Here is a 26,882-nt window from a genome sequence, read left to right as displayed (position 1 = left end):
GTATTCTGAGAGTACTCAAGTGTCAAAAAATGCAACAGGAAATTTTTCTGACTTTTATTAGAAAGTAATGTCCTCTTGTTAACAGCACAGAGATAAAAGAAATGCTACAACACAAACCACCTGGGACAAAGAAAATCCTCTGCTTCAATCCACTGCTTTCTTAGTATCTCACAGTTCCCTGCAGGCAGCCCACAGACTCCAAGAAGGCCATGACAGGAAGGACCACACAGCTAAGTGATGTTTTGTGTTCTGGTATCAAAGTATGTTCCCAGTAAAAACATGGTGAGGAATCACTGCCTGATACCACTCCACTGTCCGCTGCAGCTACCAAAGTGTTGAGAAAATGTTTAAAATTATGGTATTAACATCTTTAAAATTATGGTATTAACCTCTCCTCCTCAGATGGACCAAACATCCATCAACAGCAAGAGGTCTGATAGAGCAGCACTGCCCCCAATACCTGGTGACGGGCATTCCCAGGGAGAGCCAGCAGCACATCAGTGTGGCTGCAGCTAAGCTACACTAACAACGGTGCCAAAGACTGTAAGAAAAGGAAATTTACACACCAAATTTACCAGGTTGATCTTAACACTGATTACTCACGGTAGGAAAATTGACAGACTGTTTGAAATCTCTGCCTTGGCTGGAAGTTCTTGTGTTGCAGATATGTGCTCAGCCCACAGCTGCCAGTCTCTGTGAGTGGTCAGGAACACCGGCCTCTCTGCCTGAATAGGGCAGGCAGCTGCAGACAGACTGCACAGTCCTGGTTACTGAGCAGTGGTCAGGCATGTGCTTCATGATTTTGGCTGCCAGCACTATCACTGGACTTTCCAAATGGCTTATATGCTATTAAAAGGAAAAAGAAAAGAAAAGAAAAAAAAAGAAATCCAAAGAAAAATAGTGCTCATTCCACACTGGTGGGTGTCCAAGGCCCGTCAGTTTGCTGCTCTGTTCAGTCCCCTAAGTCATCAAAACTGATGATCCAAAACTACACTGAGACCAATCAGCGAGCCCAGACTGCACCTCAGTGGGAAGGTGCACCAGGTGCTGGGAGTAAGGAAAATGCAGCAGGACTGAAGCTGCGGTAGCTTCTGGGATGGGACAAGACAACCAATGATCCAACACAGTTCAGCACATTGTGCCTTGGAGAAAACTGAGCATTCTGCTCTAAACACTGCTAACCAGACCAAGGAAGGGGAGGGCAGCGCCAGCAACCGTTGGCAGCAATGCTGCAGGGGGTATGCTCTCGCCAGAGTGGAGAGGACATGCATGCCCAGGGCATCTGTCCCCGGGCAAGGATGGGAGAATTCTTTAACAGCTATAAGTATGGAATGGCAAAGGGAAGGGGAATGGGTCCAACAGCTCAGCTCTAATAGTGTCGCTGGTAGGCACCCATTGGTTGCTGGGCTGAGGACCCCGCTCGCCCCTGGGCCACGGTTTGGCTCACAAGGTGGGAGAGTGCAGGACCACTCTGGATAAGGGTGTCCAAGGCTTTCTGTACACTGGGGTTGTCAAAGTTGATACCAGAAGACACCGGCCTTTGGGCGGGCACACTGCCAGGCGCAGGGAGGCGGGCTTGGTGCTGACCATAGAGCGGCTGCGGTTGTGGAGGAGCTCCAGGTCTCGGACCTGCGTTTCTCGAAGGGCCCGGGAGAGCAGGAATCTGTGTGTTTGGAGTCTGCAATCTCTGCTGAGCCTGGTTTAAATTTCCAGCATTCATCTGTGCTGGCCGGGGCTGCCCGCCAGCCAGGTTAGCAAAGTTCTGGTTGGGAGTGCTGGCCGAGGAGCCTGCGGAGGCTGCAGGACCGCTGTTTGCCACAGCAGCTGCCGCCGCCGCTGCCCCGCTGTTGAAGAGACTGAGGATTTTTGCTTGAAGCTCCTGCTGAGGAGTAGAAGAGGACACTGGAACAGAAGGAGTAGAGACCAGAGGCTGTGAACTCTGATGAGCCTGAGAACTTGGAAGGTTGGACTGACTACCCAGTGATGATCCTGAAGGTGGCCCCAAAGGTTGTCTTGACATGGGTGCTGGGAAAGAAAGGAAAGGTGGTTAAAGCTCTGCAAATGCCCTTGAAGGGACACGACACCTAAAGAAAACTAATGAAACAGCTACCAAAGACATGGCATCAGTGAACATCCACCCTCAGATCACAGCTGCACAGCTCTGGGAACCCAAACCGCTCTAGAGAACTGAGCGTAGCAGCCCAACCAGTTATAGCAGTCCTGCTGTTGCCCTAAGAGAATCCAGCATAAAAGATCTTCCACATGAATACTCTGAATTGTCTCATGTATGCAACAACTCATCCATCTCAATAAAATGAGGTACTACATGAGGACATTATGCTCCCAAATTCCTCTGCAGTCCCAGGACTCTTTTCCTGTCCCAGCCCTGAGGACCACAAACCACACAGTAAAGTCTGTCTGGGGCTGTGGGACTTACCCTGCAGAGATTCAGTGCTGCCCCGCAGCAAGCGTTCCTTCCGGTCCCTCAGGTAATCAATGACTTTATCTATCTCCTCAGCAGTCACATAGCGATTGTCTGCCAGCAGGTTCAGGAGAGTTTGGATCCTGGGAGAGTGACCTCCTCTGACACCCTCCTCCATGGGGGGTGGGCGCTCCCTCTCCTGCAGAATGGCTTCATCTGCCATCTTGGCAGCCTGCCGGGCGATCTCCTCCCGCTCCTTCTCCCGGGACTCTGTCTTGTAGCGCTCATAATTCCTTGCCACCAGCACCATGGCATCAGCCTGGGGCATGTTGCGGTGCTCTGCACAAAGGAAAAAATGCTCTGAGTGACCCAAAGTGACCCTGATGGAGGTGCTGTTCCTCCTGCCTGCCAGCACAACCCGGTCAGCAGCAGGCACCGCTCAGGGAGTGTGAGTACAGACTTGGGAACTTCCCAGGCACACGGGAACAATTGCATTTTCAAAGCCAACAGAAGGCCCACGGCTATCAGCCATCAAGGCCAGCCTTTCCTTCCACAGCTGAGGGCTCAGCCCAGAAATGTCTTTCTTATCTCTCACCAGTTAAAAGGAAAGCAGCTCCCTCTACCTCTCACATAAATCCTCAGTTCTCCAAGATGAGATGGTCCCAGTCATTTTACTGCTAAACCCTGGGACAGATCCAAAACTTGCCCTCTTGAAGGCTGTATGCTTCCCAGAGGACGACAGCCATGGGAATAGGTTTGTTTCTGTGCTGCCAATGCCTTAACATCTCATGTGCACGTGCAGCTGGGGAGGGAGCAGCATTGGCTCAGCGTCACATGGCTGCTCACATTCACCGCTCTTGAGGCAACAAGCAGCAATCAAATTCTTCTGTAATAAAATGAGTAATGGACAATTTCATTGGTGGGTTTTGGGTCATTATTTCCAACTCCCAAAGCACACACATGAACAGTCACCTGAACACAGATTTAAATTGGGAGATCAAAAGAGCCTTTACCTTCCCAAAAGTGCCCAAAGCTCTGGGCAGGGTCCTTTTAACACCTGCAGAACATCAAATCCTGCAAGCCTTTTCCTCCTAACAGAAACTTGGGTTCATTTTAACATTAGGCTTTGCACAAACTGTGAAAGAGTTCCCTGAAACAAACATGCATGCAAAGGTGGCCAGGAGCGGTTGAAGTGACCATATCTAATCTCTGGAATGAGCTGTGGATGAGCTAATGACTGGGGTTCCCATCACGTCTGATACACCAGCAGATCCAGAGAAGAAAAGAAGCTTTGGCCTTCTGCCAAAGGTTTAACAGGTGTTAAACCAAAGAAGTTGAGAATTAAAACCAAGAGTAATGGGAAGCTCAGTGACAGTGCATGTGAGCTGTCTGCAGGAAATGAGGGAGCTCTCCTATCACATCTGCATCTGATGTTAAAAGAAACTGGGCTTCTCCAGTCAGTGAGCACACACCAAGCACTGACTGTGCACTCAGAGGTTTCCTCTCCCAGATGAACTCACAGAACATTATTTGGGAACACAGTAAGGGAGAAATAACCTTTGAAAGCTCAGCTGTGGTCAAACCAGTCACCTGTGTTGACAGATTACATGAACGTTACATGTTGCTATGATCAGAGCAACAGCTGCTTTCCCCAATCACATTTTGACAAGGCATTTTTAGTACTTACACCCACCCTCATGCAACAACCAAGTCACACCTTGTGATGGAAAGTGATGTGACAAGTGTAAAGGTGCTGAGAAGGTGGAGCCTGTATACCCAAACACTTTGTAGATCTATCTTTTCATAACACTGTAGTTTTATCTTTTCATAACTCTTCCTAGTTTCATTATCAAATCTCTATCATTATCAAATCCTTCTTAAATCACATTTGATTTTAAAATCTGTCCTTTAATTTGCCACATTCCCAACACACTCCTTCTGAGAGCAACAAGTGGTAGAGCGAGGTTGGGCTGGTATAACTCAGAGATGTCCCAGAGCAGTGCAGCTCTGGGGTCCATGACTTGCCCTAACATTGCAAAGGCTGGCAATGTTAGGAGCCAAGAACACAGACGAGATTCCCTCTTGGCAGGAATTAGACATTCCTTTTGACAAGGGGCAAACAGAGCATTACAGAAGCTTTTAAATAATGATATTCACATTTATGACATGGTGTCAAGTCATTTATAACCTCTTATGTGACAGCAAAGATGAACTTTGTTCTATGTGGTTCTGCCTGAAAGGAAAGTTCAGAGTGACCACACAATTCCCAGGCTACTGAGACCTTAGTACCTTGTGGGGTGCCAAACATGATGTTAACAGTGCAAGAACGGTGAACTTGATGCTGCTGGGTGATGACAATGGCGAAAGGAGACCCTCCCCTGCTCACATCATCCAGGGCTTGTGTCAGTGACATCTCTGTGTTCAGGAAGATCAGGTCCACTACCATGCCCAGGTCCCGCACCTTCCGCCCCACGGACTCTGCGTACTCCCTACCACAAAGCAAAGCAGCAGTTTAACAAATCAGTCACACACAGAACAGAAACCTTGGCACTGCACCCTCTCCACCATCCCAGATTCGCTTTTCTGATTACTTGCCCAGCTTCATGACGTTTACCAGGACAGTACTAAAGCAATCCCATTATAGCAATATAAAAGCCCTTATTCTGATCTGAATCAGTCATTTCAGTTCAACCAAAATAAATTACAAATCAAGCCTTAGCTGAGCTGAGAAACAGAGTGTTTGCAAAGGGATTTACACTATTACAAATTTGTTTACACATAAATGTGTTTCAACTGAATTCATTAGGGGAAGGAATATCCGCCAGCAGAGGTCCAAGGGGTACAGAGCAGAGGAGCCAACCTACAGAACTCATCTACTCCTGCTTTGTTCAGTATCTCAACTGTTCACACGTGCCTCATTCCTTATTGGCCTGCTCTTTTCTACTAGCTGCTTTCTGCTCTAACCCACTGCCAAAACAGCATCTCTGGATCCACTGCTCCTGTATACCCTGTCCTACAGACTTCCCCATCCAAGCACAAAACTCAGCTTACAAGGCTGAGCTTGAATTGCCAAGGGTTTTTATTTTTAAGCTTACTATACTTAGAACCAAACCTGCAATACTGACTGCACAAAAGTCTGACAAATTCAGTCTGTGTGCACCCACACCTCAAGAAAGAGGGTAATTTTATTGTCTTTGGAGGTGAAGTCTGTAATGGTGATTAAAACTGTCCCCCCTTCAACCATCTTTTTAAGAGCTTTGAAGTCACATGATTGTATCTAAGGCATTCAGGAGTCACCCTTCAACAGGTCTATAGAAAGTGACATCAGTGCTTCAGTACAAGATTTATGAACAGGCTCCAGCTCTTAAGGTTTGTAGCTGTTACAGACCAAAATGATTCTTGGGATACTTAGCTGATCTTCTGGCACAAAAAAAATATTCTTAGGTCAAGCACAATAACTTATGGTCTATTAGAATATCTTCCAAAGAATTTTAGCCACCAGGGGATAAAGGATCTAAAATTTCCTCTCAAGATTTGTTCCAATAGGTAATCAACTCCATCAGAAGATTATTTCTAGTTTCACTGCTTCTCCTGTTTCCATTTCCTGCTCCATTTTCTACCAGCACATGAGGCAAGCCCCAGCTGTCTCTTTCTGCCCCACATGTACAGCAAAGTTAAAGAAAAGCAACTCTTGATCTTTTCTCTGAAGAGTGAAGGAGACAGAGCTTTAACTTTCCCCTGACAAACATTTTCCTCAGGTTACAAGCCAGATCTGTGATTTATTTACACATTTACTATTCCTTAGTATATTTAATTGTAAAGATACAGACATCAGACTGGTGACATTGTTAAAGCCCTCTACCACTGTGCCAGGTGTACCCCCTGTTCCCAACAGGTTGCCTGCCCCGTGAACTCAGTAAGTGCTCAGCTATATGAGATCACCCTGGTTACTACTTACACCTGCTTTTGATACTGTCCATGACTGCATTCAGCAGTGATTTTGTACTTCTTGCACACTGGACTAATGGCAATGACTGGTATCTGCCCTAGGAACCAATCCAACAGGAGCTCTGAACTAACACCCCCAAATCACCCTGATCCCTGCTCTGTACTGTCACCTGGCTGGCACATTCCAGTTCTATATTCCTAAGTTCTATATCATGCTACTCATGAAAAACAAGTACAGGCCCCTACAACCTGTTGAAATGGTAGGCTTCTATGGACAGTAGGTATAAAAGTATCAGGAGAAGGTATAGCAATAGATTACAAGGGGGAAATACAAGCAAAGCACAAGATATATTTCCTCATCTCATCAAAATATATTTCCAGAAGAAAAATGGGAGCTGTAGCTTCCTGGCGGCTCTAAACCCACGCTCCTCAAGAGCAGCCAGTAAGATAAACAGCCTCAAGGCAGGACTAAGTTTAAATCCATTCTCTTCTACCATGCAATAACAACACTGATTATAACTACTTTCTTACTTTGTCTGTTTATTCACCACTATCACAGAACAATCCACGGGTCTCTCTGCATCAAACCGTCTCTTGATTTCCTCATAGTACTGACGGTACAGCTCCTCCCGGCGCCGCTCCTCGCGCTTCAGGCGGTCTGAAACGAGCCACAGAACGAGTGACACCCTTCAGACCTGCTCAGAGGGGCGCAGAGCACCACAACCGTGGCACTGTGGCACCATGGCACCCTCCCTTTGAAGTGGTGCAGGTACTCACCCTCTGGCTCCTTGTAGCGGTCGTAGTAGGAGTCGTCCTTGCGCCGGTAGTAGTCGTCAAGGCGCAGGTAACGGTCGTAAGACTCGTCTCGCCTGCAACATTCAGAAGCAGCAATGGTTTCCTGCAGCACCATCTCAGGCAGCAACTTTGGGCAAAGCATCACACCCAAACCTCCCCCAGGTTTAATTTCTGAGGTACCCATCTGCTCCTCACAAGACACAGAGCAGCACCCAATTGTCCCCAGCTAAGGGTGATTTCCTTAAACGCCTGACACCACTCAAACAATTGTGTCAGAAATGCCATAAAAATATTACTTTGGCAAATAGGATCTTGGAGAGTTTACCTGTACAAAGGGTCCCGAGGGTCTCTCATATCCCGTGGATCCCTCATATCTCGTGCATTTCTCATATCCCGTGGATCCCTGTATCGATCATACAGCGGCTCCCGTGGGTCACGAAGATCTCTAACATCACGTGGGTCCCTCAAGTCCCTTGGATCCCTCAAGTCCCGTGGGTCTCGCAGGTCCCGTGGGTCCCTGTGGTCTCTGGCATCACGCATGTCTCTGCCTCGAATGTCTCGAGCGTCTCTCGCGTCTCGCCCGTTCCTGCCATCCCTGCCATCCCTGGGGTCTCTCCGTGGGCTCCCCCGAAGAGGGGAGCGGTCACGCCTGGTATCTCGGCCATCCCCGTAGGCATATTGCTCTCTGAGGAAAACACCAGGGAAATTCCATTAGCCTGCTAACAACACGAGTACAGTTACTCTTACATCTCTTACCTGAGGTGCCAAAGTCACCTTTCACAGCAGCTGAATCCTCCCTCTTACCCCACAAAAACAAACATTGACCAAAAGTCATATTTTTGAAGCAGTCTGGAGAAGGTTCTTAATTCTAATAATCAGCACGGCCAAACAAGACCCAGAAAGCTCCTTAATGGAACACTAAGTGTAGAACACCTGTGGATGAAGTGAACAGGCACTTCAGAAACCACCATTTTAAGGCCTCTGACCTCCAACATCAGCCATAGATGATCTATCAATCATGTTTGGAAAATTCTTTGAGAATTTAAGGTGATATAGGCTAATACCCACATATATGCAGTAGCCAGGAGTGTTCAATGGATCCATTAAATTTGCTCATCAATGACAGCAGAACACTTGAAGTAACATTATTGGCATATGATTAAAAAAGGAGCAGCTTGTGAGGAAAGACATTGCAGGTTCCATGTTGCAGTTGTGTTTGTGCTGCTGACAGAAAGCAGAGACAGCTATGGCCTTCTCCTGGATTTGAGGGATAGTTTCTGTAGAAAGCCAGCCTTATGTTTATAATGCCCTGGTTAAGAAGGTACTAAACCCAACCAGTACTGCATCCTCAGTGGCCACAAAAGGCTTCTCTGTTGGATCTGAATGATCCATCTCATTCAGACTTTACATTGCAGTCTTCAGAGGCAAGGAAGAATAATGCTCCAGTCTTCATCTTTTCCCAAAGCAGTAGGAATTTTTCCAGGTCGTATTCTGTTTTCCAGAGAAGACTTTAACTTCACTGTAGTCAAAACAAAGCATTAAAAAAAATCTTGCAGAGAAACTAGAGAGCTTGATGTGTTCGGACTGTTTTTTTCCCCAAAATAGTGACAACCATCAGGAAAAAAACCCCAGCTTTTGAATCTTTTTATTTCCCATACTTGACATGACTTTTACAGTCCTCAAACAGCCTAATCTAGTTTATGAAAGAGAAGCAGAACCTAAGTCTGCATCCACTGCAGTGCAGTCGAATAGACATCACCTGGAGAGAACGAGTCAGATGAGCCCAAGTTTGGTGTCAGGCAGAGTGACAGGAATGAGATGGAAGAGCAGTCTGTGCATGGATTTTGGTGTCAGACACCCAGCTGTGCTGGGAACACATAAGAGTGCTGACATTCTTTGTTTGCATGTCAGATACAAAGCAGATTTTGGGACAAATTAGAGATGCCACCAAAAGAACACATAGCCTCCTCCTCTAAGTGACATAATGAATTTGCAGACAGCCAGATGTAAACTCCTTCAGCTTCTTGGACATATAAATCCACTTTTTGTTTGTGATCTGCACTGAAACCACATCCTGTGAGAGACACATCATAGCCCCCTTCCCGCAAAACCTACAATGAATGATGGTGGAAGCTCAGGGGAAACTTCTGACTTGCTCTAATGGATACTGAGTATAACTGATCTTTCCATAGCTGTGAGACCATTTAGCAAAACAACCAGATGCAGGGGAATTGTTTGGCATATGACATTTATTCCAGCTGGAGTGGGGGTGACCAGAACAGGCCACATTTATTATCTGCAGAGACAAATAGATCCGGAATGAACGCACAACTGCGACAGAAGTAGAGATGTGGCACAGGTACCCTCAGCTCTTGTGCCCACGTGGCTGCCCTGCTCGAGGGAGACAGCAGCACCAAGGCACAGCTTCCACACCTCAGTCACCATGGTCTGGCTCCTGCAGCATCAGCACCACTGCCTGCATCTGTTTGGGACTTGGCCCTGCTGGCCCAGCACTGCTGTGTGTGGTGCAGCGTGGGGCTCTGCAGCACTGGCAGTGAAAGCTGCTGCTCCCAGGCCACAGCGTGGTCCAGAGTCCACTGATCACAGCCATGCCCAGGACTTGTGACTGTGACCCCACTGCCACCTGTGCCCACAGTGCTGCTTGGGACCTGGTGCTAACCACATGTGATGGCCATGGTGTATGCAGTGCCAGCTGAAATCCAGTGCATGTCACAGTGGCACCAAAAGCTTTGGCTGCTCTCCAGTCACGTCCAGTGCTCCTTAGTACTGCAGCACAGGCACCTGCTCTTGCACACATGCAGGATGACGTAGTTTGCAAATGCCCATGGCATCAGTGCCTGTGCTTGTCTCTCTGCAGTGCAGTCCAAGGATCAATGCTCATGGTACAGACACCTGCCCCTCACCCCAGCAGTGCTGCAGCATTGGTGGCACTGAGGCCAAAAATGTGCCATACTCCCAGGGACCTCCCACCAGCACTGAGCACATCCCATGCCCAAGATTTGCTGCATCTGCCACAGGAATCCCAGCACTTCTTGGGCCTGATGCCCACATGCTGGTCTCTGCAAGCACATTTGGCCCTGTGTAGAGTTTAGTGCAGTGCATAAAAATCCTAGATGGTGCCAAGAATTGCAGCTACTCATTCTCTGCTTTTTTTTTTTTTTTTTGGTGTAGATGTCTTGCTAGTTGCACTTTTCCCTCATTTTTGGTAATTTAACAGTTCAAGCCAGTAAAGCACACTAGACGTGGCTCCTCGACTACCTTCAAGTTTAAAAAGCACCATGCTTTTTCATGGAAGGTTTTACAACAGAGGCACACAGGGTGGGTACCTTGTACCAAACAACACTGGAACGTGTCTTAGTGTGCTTCCTAGTGATGCTGTGGAAAAGAAACTGAAGTTGTCTTCCTGTGACAGGCCAATCCATATCTTTTCCCCTTGCCTGTGGCTGCCTACACAGAGGAGGTGAAAGAGGTGAACGTGCTGTGCCCACTGCAGGGTGGGAAGCCAGGAGAAGCTGGAGAGTACAATGGTGACTGCAGGGGGGGCTGGCTCCAGGCTCTGATAACACAACCACATGGGCAGACAGGACCCTGCAAGAGACATTTGTTCTGTCTTGTGTTTTGCTCAAGCGCTCTTTTCCAGTCTCATGGCAGCACTGGAAGCTTTCAACATCAGAAGAGGCAAGATCCCAAGATCCTCTGCACTAGGAATGCTGCAGCCCCTTGGCATTCTCTAGATATGTCTCGGCTTCTCTGATCCTTGGAGGCAGGAGCAAACATCAAGCGTATTCTTCCTCTCAAGTCTCTTCCAGCCTGTGCTGCAAAACTGAATGCTGGGCTGCAGTACTGGCAGCAGACACAAGGTTTTCCTCGTGCCTGCCAAGATGCCCAAGCCTAAAGGGCTCTCAGAGGTGGAGCAGACACTTTCCTGCTGGAGCATCACTGTTTGACTGGGGAGGTGGCAGTAGGGAAGAGACACAGACATTTAGCACAGGCCGCTGGGCTCATGCCCCAAAGGCCTGAATTCCTAGTATAACTCACTGCTTCCAGGTACTTTACCTTCGTGTGGGACTGGACCTTGATGAAGCCTTATTCATATTTCTTCTTTCCACTGCTTTATTAATATCTGTAAAGAATAATCAACCCATCTGTTCAATGCTATGAAACAAAAAAAAGATCATCAGCACAATTCAAATGAAAGCAACTTAAGCTCAACAACATCCAGATGGTGCAAGGAAATCCATTCAGCAGAGAGACATTGTCACTTTGACAATTTTTTATTAAGTTTAGATAGTACAACATAATGGAAATTTCATGGATTTCTTTGACTTCAAAATAGAGTGGACAGCTTGGGTGAAGTTTTAACCCTGCATGTTCAGGCCTACATCCAGACTCTTCCTTCCATAAGAGAACCTCTTTCTTCTGCAGTCTATGAGCAAGCAGAAAGCGACTCATGGACTCTAGGAGAAAAAGCAGAGTCTGAAAACCTCCGAGAAAGGAATGATGGCCAGCACAGTCTTAAGTTCACAGCCAGTCCTGTTCAATGGAGCATGCTGGTACCCTTGTTGGAAACAAGCCAAGGGTTCTCAAAGGGGCATGTGCAACTGCCTTCCAAGAGACTGCTGCAGTGTTAATGTGCACGGCCCCCACCACTGAGAAACGGATCCAGGAGCCTGGAACACAGGCTCCTTATGAAGTCAACATGGTGCATCCAAAACACCATTGTTAACGTGATGCAGACTAAGGCAACAGATCAGAAATTTGAAAACTGGTTGGCTTCTGAGCATCTCTGTGAAAAACACCATGAAGGGAAACATAAAGAAGGAAGAGAGCTGAAGAAACAGAAGCTTGTCCTCAACCCACAAAAGTGAAGTTGCCCAGAACTGGCAGGGACCCACACTGTTCTCAAAGCCTCCCATGACAGCTGACTGGAGATGAAATAATGCACTGGAGGAGGGCAAAAGCAAACACCAACATGCCTTTGGACATTTTACTGAGAATCTTTAAAGGAAAAGAACCCAAATCTAGGCCCTATCTGCTCCCCCAGAATCTATCAACAATTAGCATTTCTGATGAGTTATTTGCATTAACCAGTTTCAAAGCTCTTGCATGAGAATATAAACATGCCGTGATGTCTTTAGGCAGACTCGGTCTTAATATCTTCTGTAACGTCCCAAACTATCCTTCATTATTTTCAAGATTAAAATTGTAATTAAGGGATCAGGTCTAATTTTTGTTCTTGATGACAATCAAGCAGCATGTTGTCTCTCAGATGGGGCAGAGAAGCAAGTGCAATCTGAACATGAACTACAACTGCAGCACAACACCACTCACAGGACCCCAAAGCACCTCCCCAGGATCAAACACAGCTGCAGGGTCTACTGTTACAAACTACATCTGAAGGACATTTATTCTCTAAGTTTTACTATTAAAGATACGAAAACACTACTGTGCATTTGTGGAAATACTTGTGTTATGCTACACTGGAGTTAAACTTTCCCAAAAATTTTTACCTTACTGTGTTATTAACGATTGTATTTAATACTCAGACTGCATAACTGAAGTAACTGTTCTCCTTGCATTCATTTTTTAGTTGATAATTTTGCCCCTTAAAGTCAAGTGTTATCTTTAAGCAAGACACTAGCTGCTTTCTTTGGTTTAAGATTATTTTTATTTTCTGTTTTAAGATGCCATTGAAGAAACCTATTATGATTTTTACACTTGGTATCATACATTTCTTTCAAATAAAAAAGTATTTAGATCTCCACAAAAATATGTTACTAGAAGAAAAAAAAAACTTTGACAGGGATCCTTCTCTTGTGCAAAACAAACACATTTAGTAACATTTTATTTTATGCCAACAGCATTTACAAGTTAAGTATTTGAACACTGACAAAACTTCGGGAAAAAAAAAAGCCCAAAAAAAAATCTTCCGTCCTGTTGGATTTTGAGATGACAGGGCCACTGTAATCACACAGTGCAACCTTCTGAACAAACACAGGTGACAGGAGTTTCTGGAATCCATCTATCTCAAGTGCAGCAGTGGCACTGAACTAGTGCTTATCTTTTAGCAAAATATCCAATTCCAATTTAAAAGTCTTCAGAGCACAGAAACCACCACAGATCCAATAAATTACTCCAGAAGCCAATTACTCTGCTGTTAGAGAAAAGTCTTTATTCACATTCAAGGCACTGTCACACTTATGCCGACTACACTAAAACTCCCAGATCCCAGGTCTGTCTGTAACACAGAGATCACATCACTCCTTTCTCTTGAGATTTTTGCTTGGGTTTGTTCTTTAATTCTAAACCTCTGCCAGGTTTTTTCAAGGCTTTTCCAATTCAGCATTATCCTTTTTGAACCAGGCATACCAAAACTGAGCACTCTTCCAGCAGCAAAATCCCACAAGTACCAAAACCTCCCTACTTGCACGCGTGTGCTTTGCACAGCCAGGGATGACCAGGGCACTCTGGCTGGGTGCAGACCTTCCCTGTCAGCTTCACTTAAAGCTCAGGTCTGTCTGCATCCAGGATAGGAAGTCCAGGTCCTTTCGCCATCAGTGACTCAGTCTTCTTTATTTCATCCTTTTTTTAAAACATGTTTTTCTCTCCAAGTCACTTATAAAAGCCCTGTATGGCCAGGACTCAGTTTTTCTAGACCACCACTCAAAGCACTGAGAAATTCCATCATGTTACATCTATTCCATTCTAGATTCACTTTAAATCCATTTAACTCTGTTGTTTTTAGCTGTTCTCCTTTCTTATCAAGTCAAGCACCTTACAGCAATCTTTACACTAACACTGCTGCTTCCAGCCCTAGAGCTTGCAGTACCTTAAGAGTAACTAAGACAGGATTTATTTTGATGGACATTAATCAATTGCCTTCTCATCAGTGTCAGGTGAAAGAATCCCTTTGCTCCCAGGCTCTGATGCCAGGCTCATTCCATTTACCCTGCCTACTGGCTCACCTGCAGCACTCTACCAGCTCCCTGGAAACTCCCTAGTTTTCCAAGGCTTGTGGAAAAACACCAGTAAACAGACTAGGCAGGTCAGTAGTTCACTGAGCCTCACTGACGTTAATTCTTTTGAGAGCTCTAGATTTGGTAGCTGCAGCTTTACCTTTTTGGTTTTGCTACTGAAATGGAAATTACATTAAACAAATCCCCTGCCTCTTCAAAAACAGACAGCAGAAACATTAACTGGCCTTATCAGTTAGAAATTTTATCATTGCCAGTTAGTTACCCTTAGCTTCTAAAGCAGCCAAAGTTGTTCCTGTTTAAGTCTCTACACTTGGATAATGCTGGACATCATTTCTTCTTGTATCCTTCTACCCTCCTTGTCTATTTGCCTTCATTTCCATCTTCAGGCTCCTATTTGTTACTGCACATACACCTTCCCACAGGTTACTATTTATTCCTCCTGTCATTCTTTTTTAAGTCACACTGTTTTTCTTCAAATTATCATAGGCTTACTTTGAAAGTAATTTTTTCCTTGCATTTAAAAGATTACTTGTGGATTTCTAACCATTCATGTCCATTTAAGTCTGCTCCCAGCACACTTAGCAGAATTATCCTCATCTTTATGAAAATATCCTTTTTAAAGCACCCAGTATTTATAGCACTGCTTAAAGGCTGGCTCCACTTGTGCAAAAATCCCAGCTAGGTTTACTTAGCCAACCAGCCACTAAGCACTGTGACCAATTCCTTTGAGCATGTCAAGATGAAGCCCAGTTTTGGTTTACAAATGTTATTAAACTCTGTGCTGGACGTTTCAATGATCCTTTTCCAGGGCTCACTTGCTGCACAGTTTCTTCTCTGCTCTTAAGGCCAACAGAGCTACCCAAACACTAACGCATAAAAATTCAGGGTAAGACCCAGGCAGCAAGGTGAAGCACACAGCAGGAACTCAGGAGGCGAATAAATTCTGTTTAAATTGATTGAGACTAAGGCCAGACAAGTGTCACACTGTGACCTTCGAGGAGGGCTTTAAAACAACAGCACCCTTTCTCCGGAACGCATGCTGGGGTCAGGAGAGCGAGGAGCAGTTTCCTTACCTAATCTATACCCTTTATAAAGGCGACCCTTCTCACCGTCCAGAGCGGCCTGGACATCTTCTAGACGGTCATACTGCACGAACCCATAGCCATGGTACATGCTGAGGGCTGCAAGAGTTAACAGCAGGGCAAGACCGGTTACAAGCACAGACAGAGCTGACCCACACACACACCGCTAACCCCACCAGCTGCACTCTACCCAGAAACCACTATGCGAGCTTCCTGGGAAAATCTAATCCACCAGGATCAAAGTGCAGAGTTTAAACACTCTGATCAAGTTCCTTCTGACAAGGCAGTGACCAAAATACAGCCCGTGAAGTGACCAAGATTTGATTAAGATGCTATGAAAGAGTATTGTGACATCACACTGCGACCCTAAAAACTAAAACATAGCTGATATATTTGCATTATGTTTGAGCTATACTGAAGGAATCACTTTTCCAGACAAAATGCAGGCAGAGAAAATTATCATTAGAAGGTCACTATTTAGGAACAACATTGGTCACTCCTCTCATCATCATCAAATAGCATTTGACAAGCATGAAGCAATATTTCTCCCTGAAATCCCTGCCACAAAAAGGCATAAGATAATATACTAACCCCTGATTTTGCCATATTTTGAAAATATCTCTTCCATTTCTTCACGAGTCATGTGGTCTGTGGGCAAATTGCCGACAAAAAGTCTTCTCTCTAAATCCTGAGGATTGGTGCTGTTAGTGAAGTCGCTCTGTTTGATGCTATTGCTCTTGCGTCCTCGAGCCATTTTGCTTTCGTTCCAAATCCAACTCTTCACAAAAAAAAAAAATGGCCATGCATATAATTTCAATCCATGACATTAAAATTAAACTGGAACAAGATTAAACTTAACAGCTTTGCAGACTAGAAGCCAACTGGGTCTGCTTGACGCAAACTTCACTCCAGAGAAATCTTAATACGAGGGACACAGAGGTCAGGCAAAAACACTCACTGCAGCATTCTGGTTGAGCTTTTCTGTAATACTGAAAGGTAGCAAACCTAATTATTTTGCAGATAGGTTTTAATGGTTTGACTCCAAACTAAGATACAAATAAAACTAATTTTCCACTAAGACTCCTTAACTTTAAGCTTTTCAACATGCCTATTGTTGTCACATCTAGTTCTTCAATCCACTGATGAGAAATATTGAAATTTATGCAATATTTTAATAAGCTGAAAGGAAACACTCATTGCAACATTGCATAACAGCACCCAAATATTCCAGTAGGGCTTGGAATGAGGCATCAGGAAATACTGCTGAAATACTCCTAAGTGACCACATCTGGGTCACTTCACTACATGTGAAATCTCAGCTTTCCAATCCCAGAAAGCACAGGTCCTTATCTGCATCTCTGTTAGACAGCACAGCCCTGTCCCCATGGAGATGTCAGCTCCCACAGCAGGCGGGTCCAGAGCTGGGAATTTAACCACCCCCAGGTAAATGCTGCACCTTCCTCACCTCCCCCATGCAGAAAAAGCACATTCCCTTAGCCCACACCCCTGCACACAGCTGGAGCAGTCAGCAACATTCACTGCACAAACTCACCCAAACAAATAAAAAAAGCCACCCCAGAAAAAAAAAAAAACAAAACAAACCATAACAAACACTGCCATGGCTAACAAAAAACACCATCCCCAGTATTCACACTTTCTGGTTTAAAATTCACCATTAGATAAAGCTCAAAGAAATTAATAACACTGAAACTTTCAAGGTGAACTTAAAAGTTTGAAAATGATTTAATAAAGTTGTTCTACTTCCTAAACATTCACCTACAGGAATGCAGGATGGGATTTTCTGTTAGTAACATGCAAGAAGCTTGGAAAAAGAAAGATGATGAAATTGAGTGTATCAACAGAAACTTATCTTTTTAATCATGCAATGCCTACAACCAAGATACTCCCTAACAGTACCCTGGAGTAAATACAATTTAAAAGTCATCTCTAAATAAATAAATCAAATGTCAAAATAGATAAGACGACTCTATATGAATACTTTTGCAACACTTAACTGGCATGAAAAATACATCTACTCCAGATCTTAGACATAAAATGTACTTATTTATCCTTTAAAGATCAATCAACTTCACATTTGTGTCACTCCTGCCCCTTTTTAGGAAACCCTACAGAGATGGGGGCAGAGAACACTTCCCTGTCTAATCAACTTTTTAAAATTAGCTGCCAGAACTGGGGTGAGGAAAACAAAACTCAACACCCAAACCAAAATCCAACAAAATAACAAAATTAATCTCTTCTATCATATTTGCCCCAATCCCCCTCAAGTTTGTCCACACACATACACAGAGTTTTATCTTCCCCATGAGAAGTAACAAATCCCTTTTTTTTTTTTTTTTTTTTTTACACAAAAGCACTGGACTTCTATTCCACTACTGCAGCTCAAGTTCTCATCAGCTGAGGGTAGAGAAGCTTTCAAAATTCCCTCAAAAGGAATAAGAGGCAATAAAACATGGAAGGCACCATCTAGCCCAAGTTCCCATTCAGAGCAGGATGCAGTGCACAGGCACACACAGCAAACAGGTGTCAAACAGGCCTGTAGCTGCTGGAAGATCTCCCTTTCAGGATAAAAAGCTGTAAGAAATTCCTTTTCACGTTCCTTAGGGGTGGGATAGCAGGGGGTGTCTGAGGAAGAGGCTGCAAGAACTTTCCACGTTAAGAAAAACAGAGAGCTATTTACCCCACTTCAAAACAATCAGTAAATCAGAACTCTCATCTAAGGTAATTCACTGCCTCTTATCATTTTCCACGCAGAAGATTACATAATTAAGGGCCATTTAGTGATCATAAGACCAGAATAAATGAATGTTGTCCCACCTCTGGGCACGCTACATCTAATTGATGTGAACACCTAATTCCCACATTAAGTCTTGTACTAAATCAGCCAGAGAGGCACCGGCACAGTTTAAAGGTGCCAATTCCCCGCGCAGTAACTGTGGGTCCTACCACAGGACAGCCCACAGCACCTCATGAGCCAACAAAACCTCTGGAAATTATTGAAACCCACATCTCTCTAGAAACCTTATATATAAAACCAGAGTTGTTTATTAATAGCGCTACAGCTTCAAGGAAGCAAGACTGCTGGAGCGGCATATTGCAACTCATTTGCCACAAGCGAAACACGACACGAGTCTCCGTGAAGTTCGGGGGCAAAGCAGAAACAGTGGGCGTGGAGGGCAGAGGTGCCGAGGAGCGGGAGCTGCCCGCGGAGCAGCCCCGCGCTCCCCCAAAGGGCCCTCCGGGGCGCCGCCCGTCCCGGCCCCCCGCACCTGGGCACATGCGGCGCCGCCCACACGGTACCCGGGGAGCGCCCCCGCCTTCCTCCCGCCGCCCCGCCCTTGTCCCGCTCAGCGCGGGCCCGCCGCAGCTCCCGGGCCAGCGGGGAGGGACCCCCGGCCAAGAGCTTCACACCGGCGGCCGCCGCTCCCTCCCGTGCTTCCTCTCCCTCCGTCCGGGCCTGGGCGCTGCCAGCGCCGCTCAAGCCGCGCACCGGTTCTCCGGGGGTGCGGAACAGCCCCATCGAATCCCGGCGATCCCGCACTGCCCGGATGCGAGGCGGAGGGGCGGCCCGGACGCGAGGCGGAGGCGCGGCCCGCCCGCAGGCCTCGAGGCACGCCCGGCCCAGCCTCAGCCGAAAGCGAGCGGGCTCTCTGCGGGGCTCGCTGCCGTAAGCCTGTCGCTCGGGCGCTCCGCGTACCGCGGCCGCGGACCCGCAGACTCACCGCCGCTCCCGGCCCGGACCCGGTGCCCCGTCAGGCCGCCGCCGCCAGGACAAAGGCGCCACCCGCCACTACCGCACGGCGCCGTCGCAAAGAGGAGGAGGGGGGGAAGCACGGTCGCTATGGCGACGTAGCGCACTTTACGGCGCGGCAGGGTACCGCCATACCTGCCGAGGCACAGGGCACTTGCCCCGGCTCCCGGCGTATCCCGCGGTACGGCGCTGCAAGGCAGGCCGGGAGTTGTAGTGCCAAGGAGGCCAGGCGGGGAGGCCGCTGGGTGGCGCTATCGGACCTCGCGCGGGGGAGGCGGCGGAATCGGGATCGGAAAGGGACCGGGACCGGGACCGGGATCGGGATCAGGATCAGACTGGGACAGGGACAGGGATTGGGGTCAGACTGGGACAGGGACTGGGATCAGACTGGGACTGGGACAGGGATCGGGATCAGACTGGGACTGGGACAGGGATCGGGATCAGACTGGGACAGGGACCGGGATCGGGATCAGACTGGGACAGAGACCGGGATTGGACAGAGACCGGGATCGGGATCAGACTGGGACAGGGACCGGGATCGGGGTCAGACTGGGACAGGGACCGGGATCGGGGTCGGGTTGAGACTGGAACCGGGATCGGGATCAGACTGCTGTTGAGACAGGAGTAGTTGTCAGGGTCAGACAGGGACCAGATGGGGCTTTGGAACGGCACCGGGACCGGTGTCAGGATCGGGACTGGGGTGGGGATCAGACCAGGACAAGTTCTGAGACTGGGGCCGCGATCGGGATCAGACCGAGACAAGGACCGGAGTTAGGATCAGACTGGGACCGAAGTCGGGATCAGACCGGACCCAGGGCCAGGACCGCAGTGTTCCTGACCCGTTCAAGGGGTGGCGTTCCCGTGCTGTGCCCCCAGCCCCGGCGTTGCCCCGAGCAGCAGCTGCCCCGGGATTCTGCCCCGCTGTGCGGGTAGCGGGACCGGGGGCTCTCGTAGGGGCTCCCACCTGAGCAGCACCCGAGCACCGGCCCCTGCCCCGGGACCAGGAGCGAGGGGCGCTCACAGCCCGCGGCCACAGGAGACCCTGCTCAGGCAGTGCCCGGCGCCGCGGGGATTTCCCAGGCCAGGCTCACGGGAGTCAGGCCCAGAAATCCCCTTCTCTCTGCGGCCGCCCCCTTTGCCCTCGAGATTCCCCAGGGACCCTTCGTGCTCCCGAGTGAGTCATTCTGGGAAGTGACATTGGGCTGGGGAACCCAGAACGCTCGGTTCCCAATTCTCGCTGCCGTTGTCCCCGGGAGCAGCTGTGACTCGGCCATGGCCGATTGTGGCCACCATTCTCTGGCTGGGGCCGTGACCGTAACCGGGAGGCGGCTGCTGCGGTCTGTCCTCTCCGGCACCACGGCAATGTGAGCAGTGTGGCGGCAGTGCCATTAGTGACCGGGGCACCGAGGTGACCGGAGCACCGAGGGGCGCTGGGGAGCCACCGTTCGCTGCCCAGCCAGCGTAATGCCAAGGGAAGCGCAGGGAACGCCTCCGGAGCGGGCAGGGAACCTGGAAATTCCTTGGGGGTTGCTGGGAACCGCTATGGGGAACTGAAACGAAGGTACAGCCACGGCACAGCACTGTTGCCCCTTCCCCTTTCAGGACTGACGCGTTTGCGGGGACACTCCGCCCCTCTTGGCGGCTCCGGGGGCTCTCCAGGGCTGCAGCCAGAGGGGCTCTCCCTGACCACAGCCGTGGGGGCCCTCCAGGGCGACAGCTCAGGGGCTTTTAAAGCCTAAATAAGAAAAAACCCCAAAAAACCTCTCTGAGCTGCTGTTGGAAAGAAGTGAAACCTGGAGCTCCTGCGGCGGGGGGGCTGCACAGGCGCTCCCCTCCCCTTCCCGCGGACCCCGGCCGACCTCTGCCCCTGTCTCTGCTCCTGCCTGCGGCCGTGACTCCGGCCGGGGGTTCCCGGGCGGGCGGCGCGGGCTCGGGGGGGCCGGCGGGGAGCTGTCCCCAGCCGGGGCCGGCGGGGAAGCCCCGGACAAGGCGGCCCAACGCCCCTTCCTGGGCGGGAACGGACCGAGGCATTCTTAGCAGGGCGGCGGCGGCGGCGGCCGGGGCGCAGCGCCATGAACCGGCTGGGGCTTTGGGGACTGCTCTGCGCGGCGCTGCTGGGCGTGAGTGGGGCCGGGACCGGGGCAAGGAGCGGGACACGGGCAGAGGCGGAGGGGATCCCTCCATCTCCGTGTCCCGCCGGGCTTTCTGGGAAGGGGCACGCTCCGGCCGCTCCGGCCCGTCCCCTCGGGGAGCCCCGGGGCTGAGCGCGGGCGGCGTGAGCGGGACCCGGCGGCGCTGCCACCTCGGGTCCGTCGATCCGCTCTCCAGGGACACAGCCAGGGCGGAGGAGCTGTCGGGACTGCCTGGTATCCTCTCCAGCTCTTCTACCCACGCGCTTTCGCTTTCCCCTGATGGCGCGGGCCCGGCAGCGCAGCCCCTCCCTGCGCTGGCCCGGGGGTCCCCACGGGCAGGGACGGGCAGCGGCGAGCCCCGGGACCCCCGGCCGGGACCCCCAGTCGGGTGGGGCGCTGGAACCGGCTGCCGGCGCTGCTTTCACTTCTCGGTTGCCTCTGGGCGGCTGGGACGGCCCCGCAGCCTCCTCCTGTCCCCGCACCGGGGCTGCTCGAGGTGCGCACGGGGGTGCTAAGCGCCCGGCCGTGCTGCGTGCTCGTCTATGGCACCCTCCGGCCCTCTGTCCCTCTGTCCGTCGCTCTCTGCCGGAGCCCCCGTCCCTCTCCCCAGGATGGCCAGGCAGATCCGCCGGGAGCTGCCGGGCTACTGGGGATGGGCAGCGAGGGGCTGGCTCTGTGAGAGGAACAGTGCTCTGGGTGCTCTCTTGCACCCTGTTTTGCCCGAGAGCTCATTCCCTGCGTCCTTTTTACCCTTCCCTGTGCAGGTAGTCCCCTGCTAGGGGGAGCAAGGGCAGGCTCTGGCAGTTTTCATGGGTGATGCGCTTGTCTGGGGCTTTCCTGTCCCTCAGGGACGGCGTGTCAGCCCTGGGACGGGGCCGGCAGCGCTCTGGGCACGAAAGCTTGGTGATCGCTGCTCCCTCTGTGAGGGACTGCAGTACTGTTGGCGGGGGCACAGGGTGATGTGCAATCACCTTCTGGTAGGAAATGTGGAGCAACTCTGCCAGAATCACTGCCACCCCACTTCAAAGACAGCACAGATGGCATCAGGCAGCGTGGGTGGCTGCTGTGGTCTGTGGTTAGTGGAGGTGTGGGAAGAGCAGTGTGAGGAAGCCCTCACCTCGGGGTGCAGGTCAGCACATGTGTCTGTGGAAGCGCGGTGATCCCAGGAGCATTGGATATGAATTCACAGGTCTTGTTTCTTCCAGTGCTGGGAGCCTGCTGATGCCTTGACATGCTTTGATAAGCAGTATATATACAAGGGCAGATGCTGCAACCGATGTCGGCCAGGTATGGAAACCCTTTCCTGGGGACCTCACAACTGGGCAGTGCCAGGACCTACTCTGGGCACAGTGGGGAAAGCTTTGCTTGGTGTGATGGAGCCCCTCCACCTCACTGCCAGCAATGCTGACAGCTTCACCTCCCTGCGTCATCTCAGTGATAGAGCAGCTGGGACCTTGTGGGTGGTCTTGGAGACCCCTTGGATCTTACCAAATGTGCCACAGCTCTCTTGGCACTGTGCTCTTGCAGCTTACAGGACCCCCTGGCAAAGGCAGCTTTGTGGGGGGGAGAGTGCTGGCACTGGCACTAGCAAATTTTGATGGTGTTTGCCAGCTCCTGCTGTCACTATCAGGTCATCTCTCAGTCCCTGGAGTGCTGGAGTGGCCCCACAGCCCTCCCTCCCCACCTGGCCCCTGCAGTGTTTGTGGTGATCAGAGCTGACTCCTTCAGCCCTGGCTTCCATGCAGAAGAGTGCAGCAATCCTGGCATCCACAGCTGCCAGCCTTCCCCTGTCCTGCTGGCAGAGGTGCTGTCTGGAGAGAGGGAAAGCCCCCTTGTCCCTTCCTCACCAGCCTCTATTGCAGGGGAAAAACTGATGTCTGAGTGCAGTGAAACAGAAGACTCTGTCTGTGTCCCCTGTGACAGCGGGCACTATCAGCCAAGCTGGACCAAGGAGAAGCACTGTGCTCCTCATGACATCTGTGAAAGCAGTAAGTGCTCCCTGTGACCACTGACCCCAACCTGGGGGCACTGGCTGCCCTGCTTGGTGTCTCACCTCGTCCATGTTCCCTCTGCCCAGATGCTGGCCTGATTGAGAAGATAAAAGGAAATGCAACACACAACACGGTGTGCCAGTGCCAGGCTGGCACGCACTGCTCTGACATCAGCTGCCAGACCTGTGTGGAGAACCAGCCTTGCCAGCTTGGCTCTGGCTTCGTGGCAGGTAAATCTGACAAGCTGTTCCCACTCAACAGGACTGATGCCCTGTCAGTGCTGACATCAGGGAAAGGGGGCTCCCCCAGCCTGGTGCCCCCTGGCAGGGCTTTGGGAGAGCTGTGCCGTTGCCACAGGGCGTGCTGCACATCTGGACTCTGCAGCCCCTTGCCCCCCAGGCCCTCCCCCCCCACAGCCCCATCTTGCTGACCTTGCTGCCATCTCTGCTCCTCTCCAGCCAAGGCCATGGAGCGGATGTCATCCCCCTGTGAGCCCTGTGCAGAAGGCACCTTCTCCAACGTCTTGTCTAAAACCGAGCCGTGCCACCCCTGGACAAGGTATTGTCTGAGTACACACCATGTACTTCCTCCAGCCCCAGTGAGCACATCCTCTGCTGCCAGTTTCCTTGGTGGCCTTGGGGACTGGGGAGCCTGCCTGGCCTGTGAGGGACACAGCATCTGGCTGTTGTAGGGCCAGGAGAGAGGAACAGGGCCAGGAGCACAGTGTGGTCCAGGACAGCATTGGCTGAGGTCGAGGCAGACATTCAGGCACTTGTGTCTGTCCCTTGCTGTGTGCACAGATTGCTTGTCCCTTCAGAGGTGTCCATGCTGTCATCCATGCTGGAAGTAAAGGGTCAGGATCTATGGGGATGCCCCATGCCCTGTTCAGGTTCTCCCTTCCAGTGCTCTCTGTGGCTGTAGTCATCAGCCAAAGCACAAGCCCTCTCCATGGGGAGTTTGGCTTTGAGGATGTCATGAACTGGCAGGTCATCCCTGTCTTTAGAAAGCTGCTTGAGGGTTAATTGCAGTTCCTGGTAGAAACATGAGCCTTATTTCCAAGCTGAATTAGTCTTGCTTCAGCTGCCAGCCATTGGATTTCACTTTGCTTTTATCTGTGCCCAGAAATTACTTCCCCACAGAGCCACTTGTAGCCTATCTTAGCTTTTCTGTCATGGCTACAGTGCTGAAGCCCTGGGGGCTCCCCTAACTGAGCAGGTCTGCTCCATCCTGTGCCTTGTCCCTAAACTTGTTGCCATCCTCAGCAGTTTCAGCAACTCCAGGCCAAGCCCCAGGGTTGGTACCCTGCTGTGTAGCTGCTGTCCCACTCACACCGTGTCGGTGGGGGTCCCCCTGCTCGCCCTACTGGAGCTTGGCAGGCTCAGAGCAGGATGTGTTTTGGGACAGCTCGGGTGCCTGCCCAGCCCCAACTGTTCCCTGAGCTCAGGTTACTGCTGTGGTGACATGGTCTTGTTCTTCCCTGCAGTTGTGAGGAAAAGGGGCTGATGGTGAAGGTGAAAGGGACGAACTCCTCGGATGTGATCTGCGGTGAGTGCCTGGTGCCCAGGGCCATCCAGTGCAAGGCAGAGAGCACCCAGGGCTCCTGCAGCACTCAGCAGAGCTGGCCTCATGCATGGTGGTTTTGGGAGAGGAAGGTCTGAGTGCGTGGCCAGTGTGATGCCTTCCTGCCTCAGTCTCCCTGAGGGATCCCTGTGGGGCTGGGGTGTGACTCTGTGTCACACTGGGTGTCCTGTGGTGCCTCACTGACCCTGTGTCCTCCTGCAGAGTCGAGCAGGCGCTCCTCCCTGTCAGTGCTGATCCCCATCACAGCTGCAGTTGTCACATGCCTCGTGGGTGTCTGCATCTACTGCCTGGTGCACACAGGTGAGGGGCTAAAGCCTGTGAACTGCTGCCTTGGCCGAGGGAGGGAGAGCCTTGGCCAGAGGGGCCATAAAGGGCTGAGGGGTTGAGCCAGGGAGGACAATGGCAGCTCTGCTGAGAGTGGGGAAGCTCCTCTGGGAACGTCACCAGGACAGGGTTTGCTGAGTCCTGTCCTGTCTTTGGGAGCAGGTGTGTTGGCACTGCTGCAGCCTGAGCTGGGCCAGCTCTTGGGGGACAGCACTGGTGCCCCACGAGGCCACTCTGGCTCCTGCTATGACCCCCAGCCTGCCCAGCCTGGCAGTGGCAGCAGGCACAACGTGAGCTGCAGGACCTGTGGTGCAGCAGCACCAGCCCTGGCTCTGACCCTGGGCATGAGCACTTCCCCCTGAACATTGCCTTCTCTGTCCCTCTTTCCATCCAGATTCCAGGCGACGAGGGCCAAAGGAGGTGAGTCTACCCACAGCCCCCTCCAGCAGTGGGTTGGGATCCCTCCTGGGCACAGCTAGGGATGTGCCAGCAGCAGAGCAGGGGCTGTGGCTTTGCAATGTAGGAGGGGTGGGGGCTGATCTAGGCTGCCTGGCTGGGGCAGGACAAGGGCTGGGGCAACCTGAGGGTGCTTCTGGCAAGTGCTGAGCATTTGGGAGGGACCCATACTCTGGGCTGCATGGGAGTGTAGCAGGAAGGATGTGGGTGCAGAGTGGGGGAATGTAGCTGCCTGCCCCTGACCCCTGCCCCTGTGCAGATAGAGGCTGGGGAGCCCGGAGAGAACTCAGATACCCAGCAGCCCACGGAGCAGGATGAGAATGTCTTGCCTGTGCAGGAGACCCTACTCAGGGGCCAGCCTGTGGCCCAGGAGGATGGCAAGGAGAGCCGCATCTCGGAGCAGGAGATGCTGTGAAGGCGCAGGGCACTGCCCCCGACAGGAGCACAGACTGGACAGCACCATCTCCTCTGTCCCCTCTCCAGCTGGGGAGGAAATCTGGCATCTGGCCTGGCTGCAAATGATGGGATGCTGCAATGGACCATGGCACAACCACCCCACGGGAATACCACTACAGCTCCTGGTCTGATCACCTGCACAGGGCTGCCCTGGTGGAGCAAGGCTTGGCTGTCCCTGTGGGGACATGGAACAGAGCCCCATCCTGCTTCCTGCCCAGGTGATGCAATGAAGCCCAGCGTGCCTGCTCACCTGCTGAGCCCTTGCAGAGCCCAGTGCAGCCCCTGGCACTGCTGGCAGGAAGACCCCAGCACAGAGCCCCATCTCCCTGAGTGTTGGAGAAGCCAGGGCTGGGAAAGGGGGCTGTGAGATCACCACGGCAGAGCTCAGTCTCCTGTCTGGGGTGCTGTGGAAGCGCTGCCCGTGCTGGCGCAGTGTCCGGTGGGCGCTGCCATCCAGATAGGGCACCCCGGCCCCTGCGTGCCGCCCAGCGCTGCCGGGCTCCGTCAGACCAAGAAAGGCCGGACCGGCGGGCCCACGGCTCTGCTCCGGGCCGGGGATCGCGGCGGCGGGGCCGGAGCGCAGACAGCGGCGTGCGGCGGCCGGGAGATGGTGCTGCGGGACCGGCGCGGGCTGCGCGGGGCGGCACCGGCACCGCCCGTCCCGCGTACGCCCCGGGCGGGCACGGGGGGCTCTGGGCACGGGGGACTCTGGGCACAGGGGGCTCTGGCCTCGGGGGGTCTGGGCACGGGGGGCTCTGGCCTCGAGGGGCTCTGGCCGCGGGGTTGCCCAGCGCGGGGCCCCGCCCGCGGCTCCCCCGCACACCCGCCCGTCTGTGCGGGAGCGGCCGTGCTCCGTCACCTCCACCCAGTGCTGGCGACACAGCGTGATTAAAGGTGATTTTCTGCCCCTGTGCGTGAGCAGCCCCGA

At 51.4% G+C, this 26,882-nt stretch overlaps 2 protein-coding genes across 9 annotated transcripts; one reads left to right on the top strand and one right to left on the bottom strand.

Moving 5' to 3' along the window:
• Positions 1 to 40: 40 nt before the first annotated feature.
• Positions 41 to 19,170, bottom strand: NCOA5 (nuclear receptor coactivator 5). Of its 4 annotated transcripts, none has more exons than XM_071446562.1 (10): positions 18,986 to 19,123; positions 15,837 to 16,023; positions 15,237 to 15,344; positions 11,243 to 11,309; positions 7,491 to 7,850; positions 7,148 to 7,239; positions 6,902 to 7,028; positions 4,712 to 4,911; positions 2,438 to 2,761; positions 41 to 2,025 (listed from the first exon to the last, which is right to left on the bottom strand). In XM_071446562.1, the coding sequence occupies exons 2-10, from the start codon at positions 15,997 to 15,999 to the stop codon at positions 1,370 to 1,372; spliced, it is 2,097 nt and encodes a 698-aa protein (XP_071302663.1). In that variant the 5' UTR covers positions 16,000 to 16,023; positions 18,986 to 19,123; the 3' UTR covers positions 41 to 1,369. The 4 variants fall into 4 exon arrangements, with proteins under 4 accessions (XP_071302663.1, XP_071302662.1, XP_071302665.1 ...); XM_071446561.1 differs by lacking the exon at positions 18,986 to 19,123 and adding an exon at positions 18,754 to 18,900; XM_071446564.1 differs by lacking the exons at positions 15,237 to 15,344; positions 15,837 to 16,023 and having other exon boundaries at positions 18,986 to 19,170.
• CD40 (CD40 molecule) lies at positions 19,148 to 26,882 on the top strand. Of its 5 annotated transcripts, none has more exons than XM_071446569.1 (9): positions 19,148 to 19,195; positions 22,352 to 22,433; positions 23,009 to 23,134; positions 23,224 to 23,367; positions 23,596 to 23,695; positions 24,621 to 24,682; positions 24,920 to 25,018; positions 25,437 to 25,462; positions 25,758 to 26,882. In XM_071446569.1, the coding sequence occupies exons 3-9, from the start codon at positions 23,020 to 23,022 to the stop codon at positions 25,911 to 25,913; spliced, it is 702 nt and encodes a 233-aa protein (XP_071302670.1). In that variant the 5' UTR covers positions 19,148 to 19,195; positions 22,352 to 22,433; positions 23,009 to 23,019; the 3' UTR covers positions 25,914 to 26,882. The 5 variants fall into 5 exon arrangements, with proteins under 5 accessions (XP_071302670.1, XP_071302669.1, XP_071302668.1 ...); XM_071446568.1 differs by lacking the exon at positions 19,148 to 19,195 and adding an exon at positions 20,442 to 20,575; XM_071446567.1 differs by lacking the exon at positions 19,148 to 19,195 and adding an exon at positions 20,980 to 21,134 and having other exon boundaries at positions 25,836 to 26,882.

The sequence above is a fragment of the Agelaius tricolor genome, unplaced genomic scaffold (genome assembly GCF_023055355.1).
Source record: "Agelaius tricolor isolate 1412-34295 unplaced genomic scaffold, bAgeTri1.0.p SCAF_23, whole genome shotgun sequence".
NCBI lineage: Eukaryota > Metazoa > Chordata > Aves > Passeriformes > Icteridae > Agelaius > Agelaius tricolor.
Note: the sequence above shows the minus strand (reverse complement) of the source record. Positions and strands in the feature narration are given on the sequence as shown.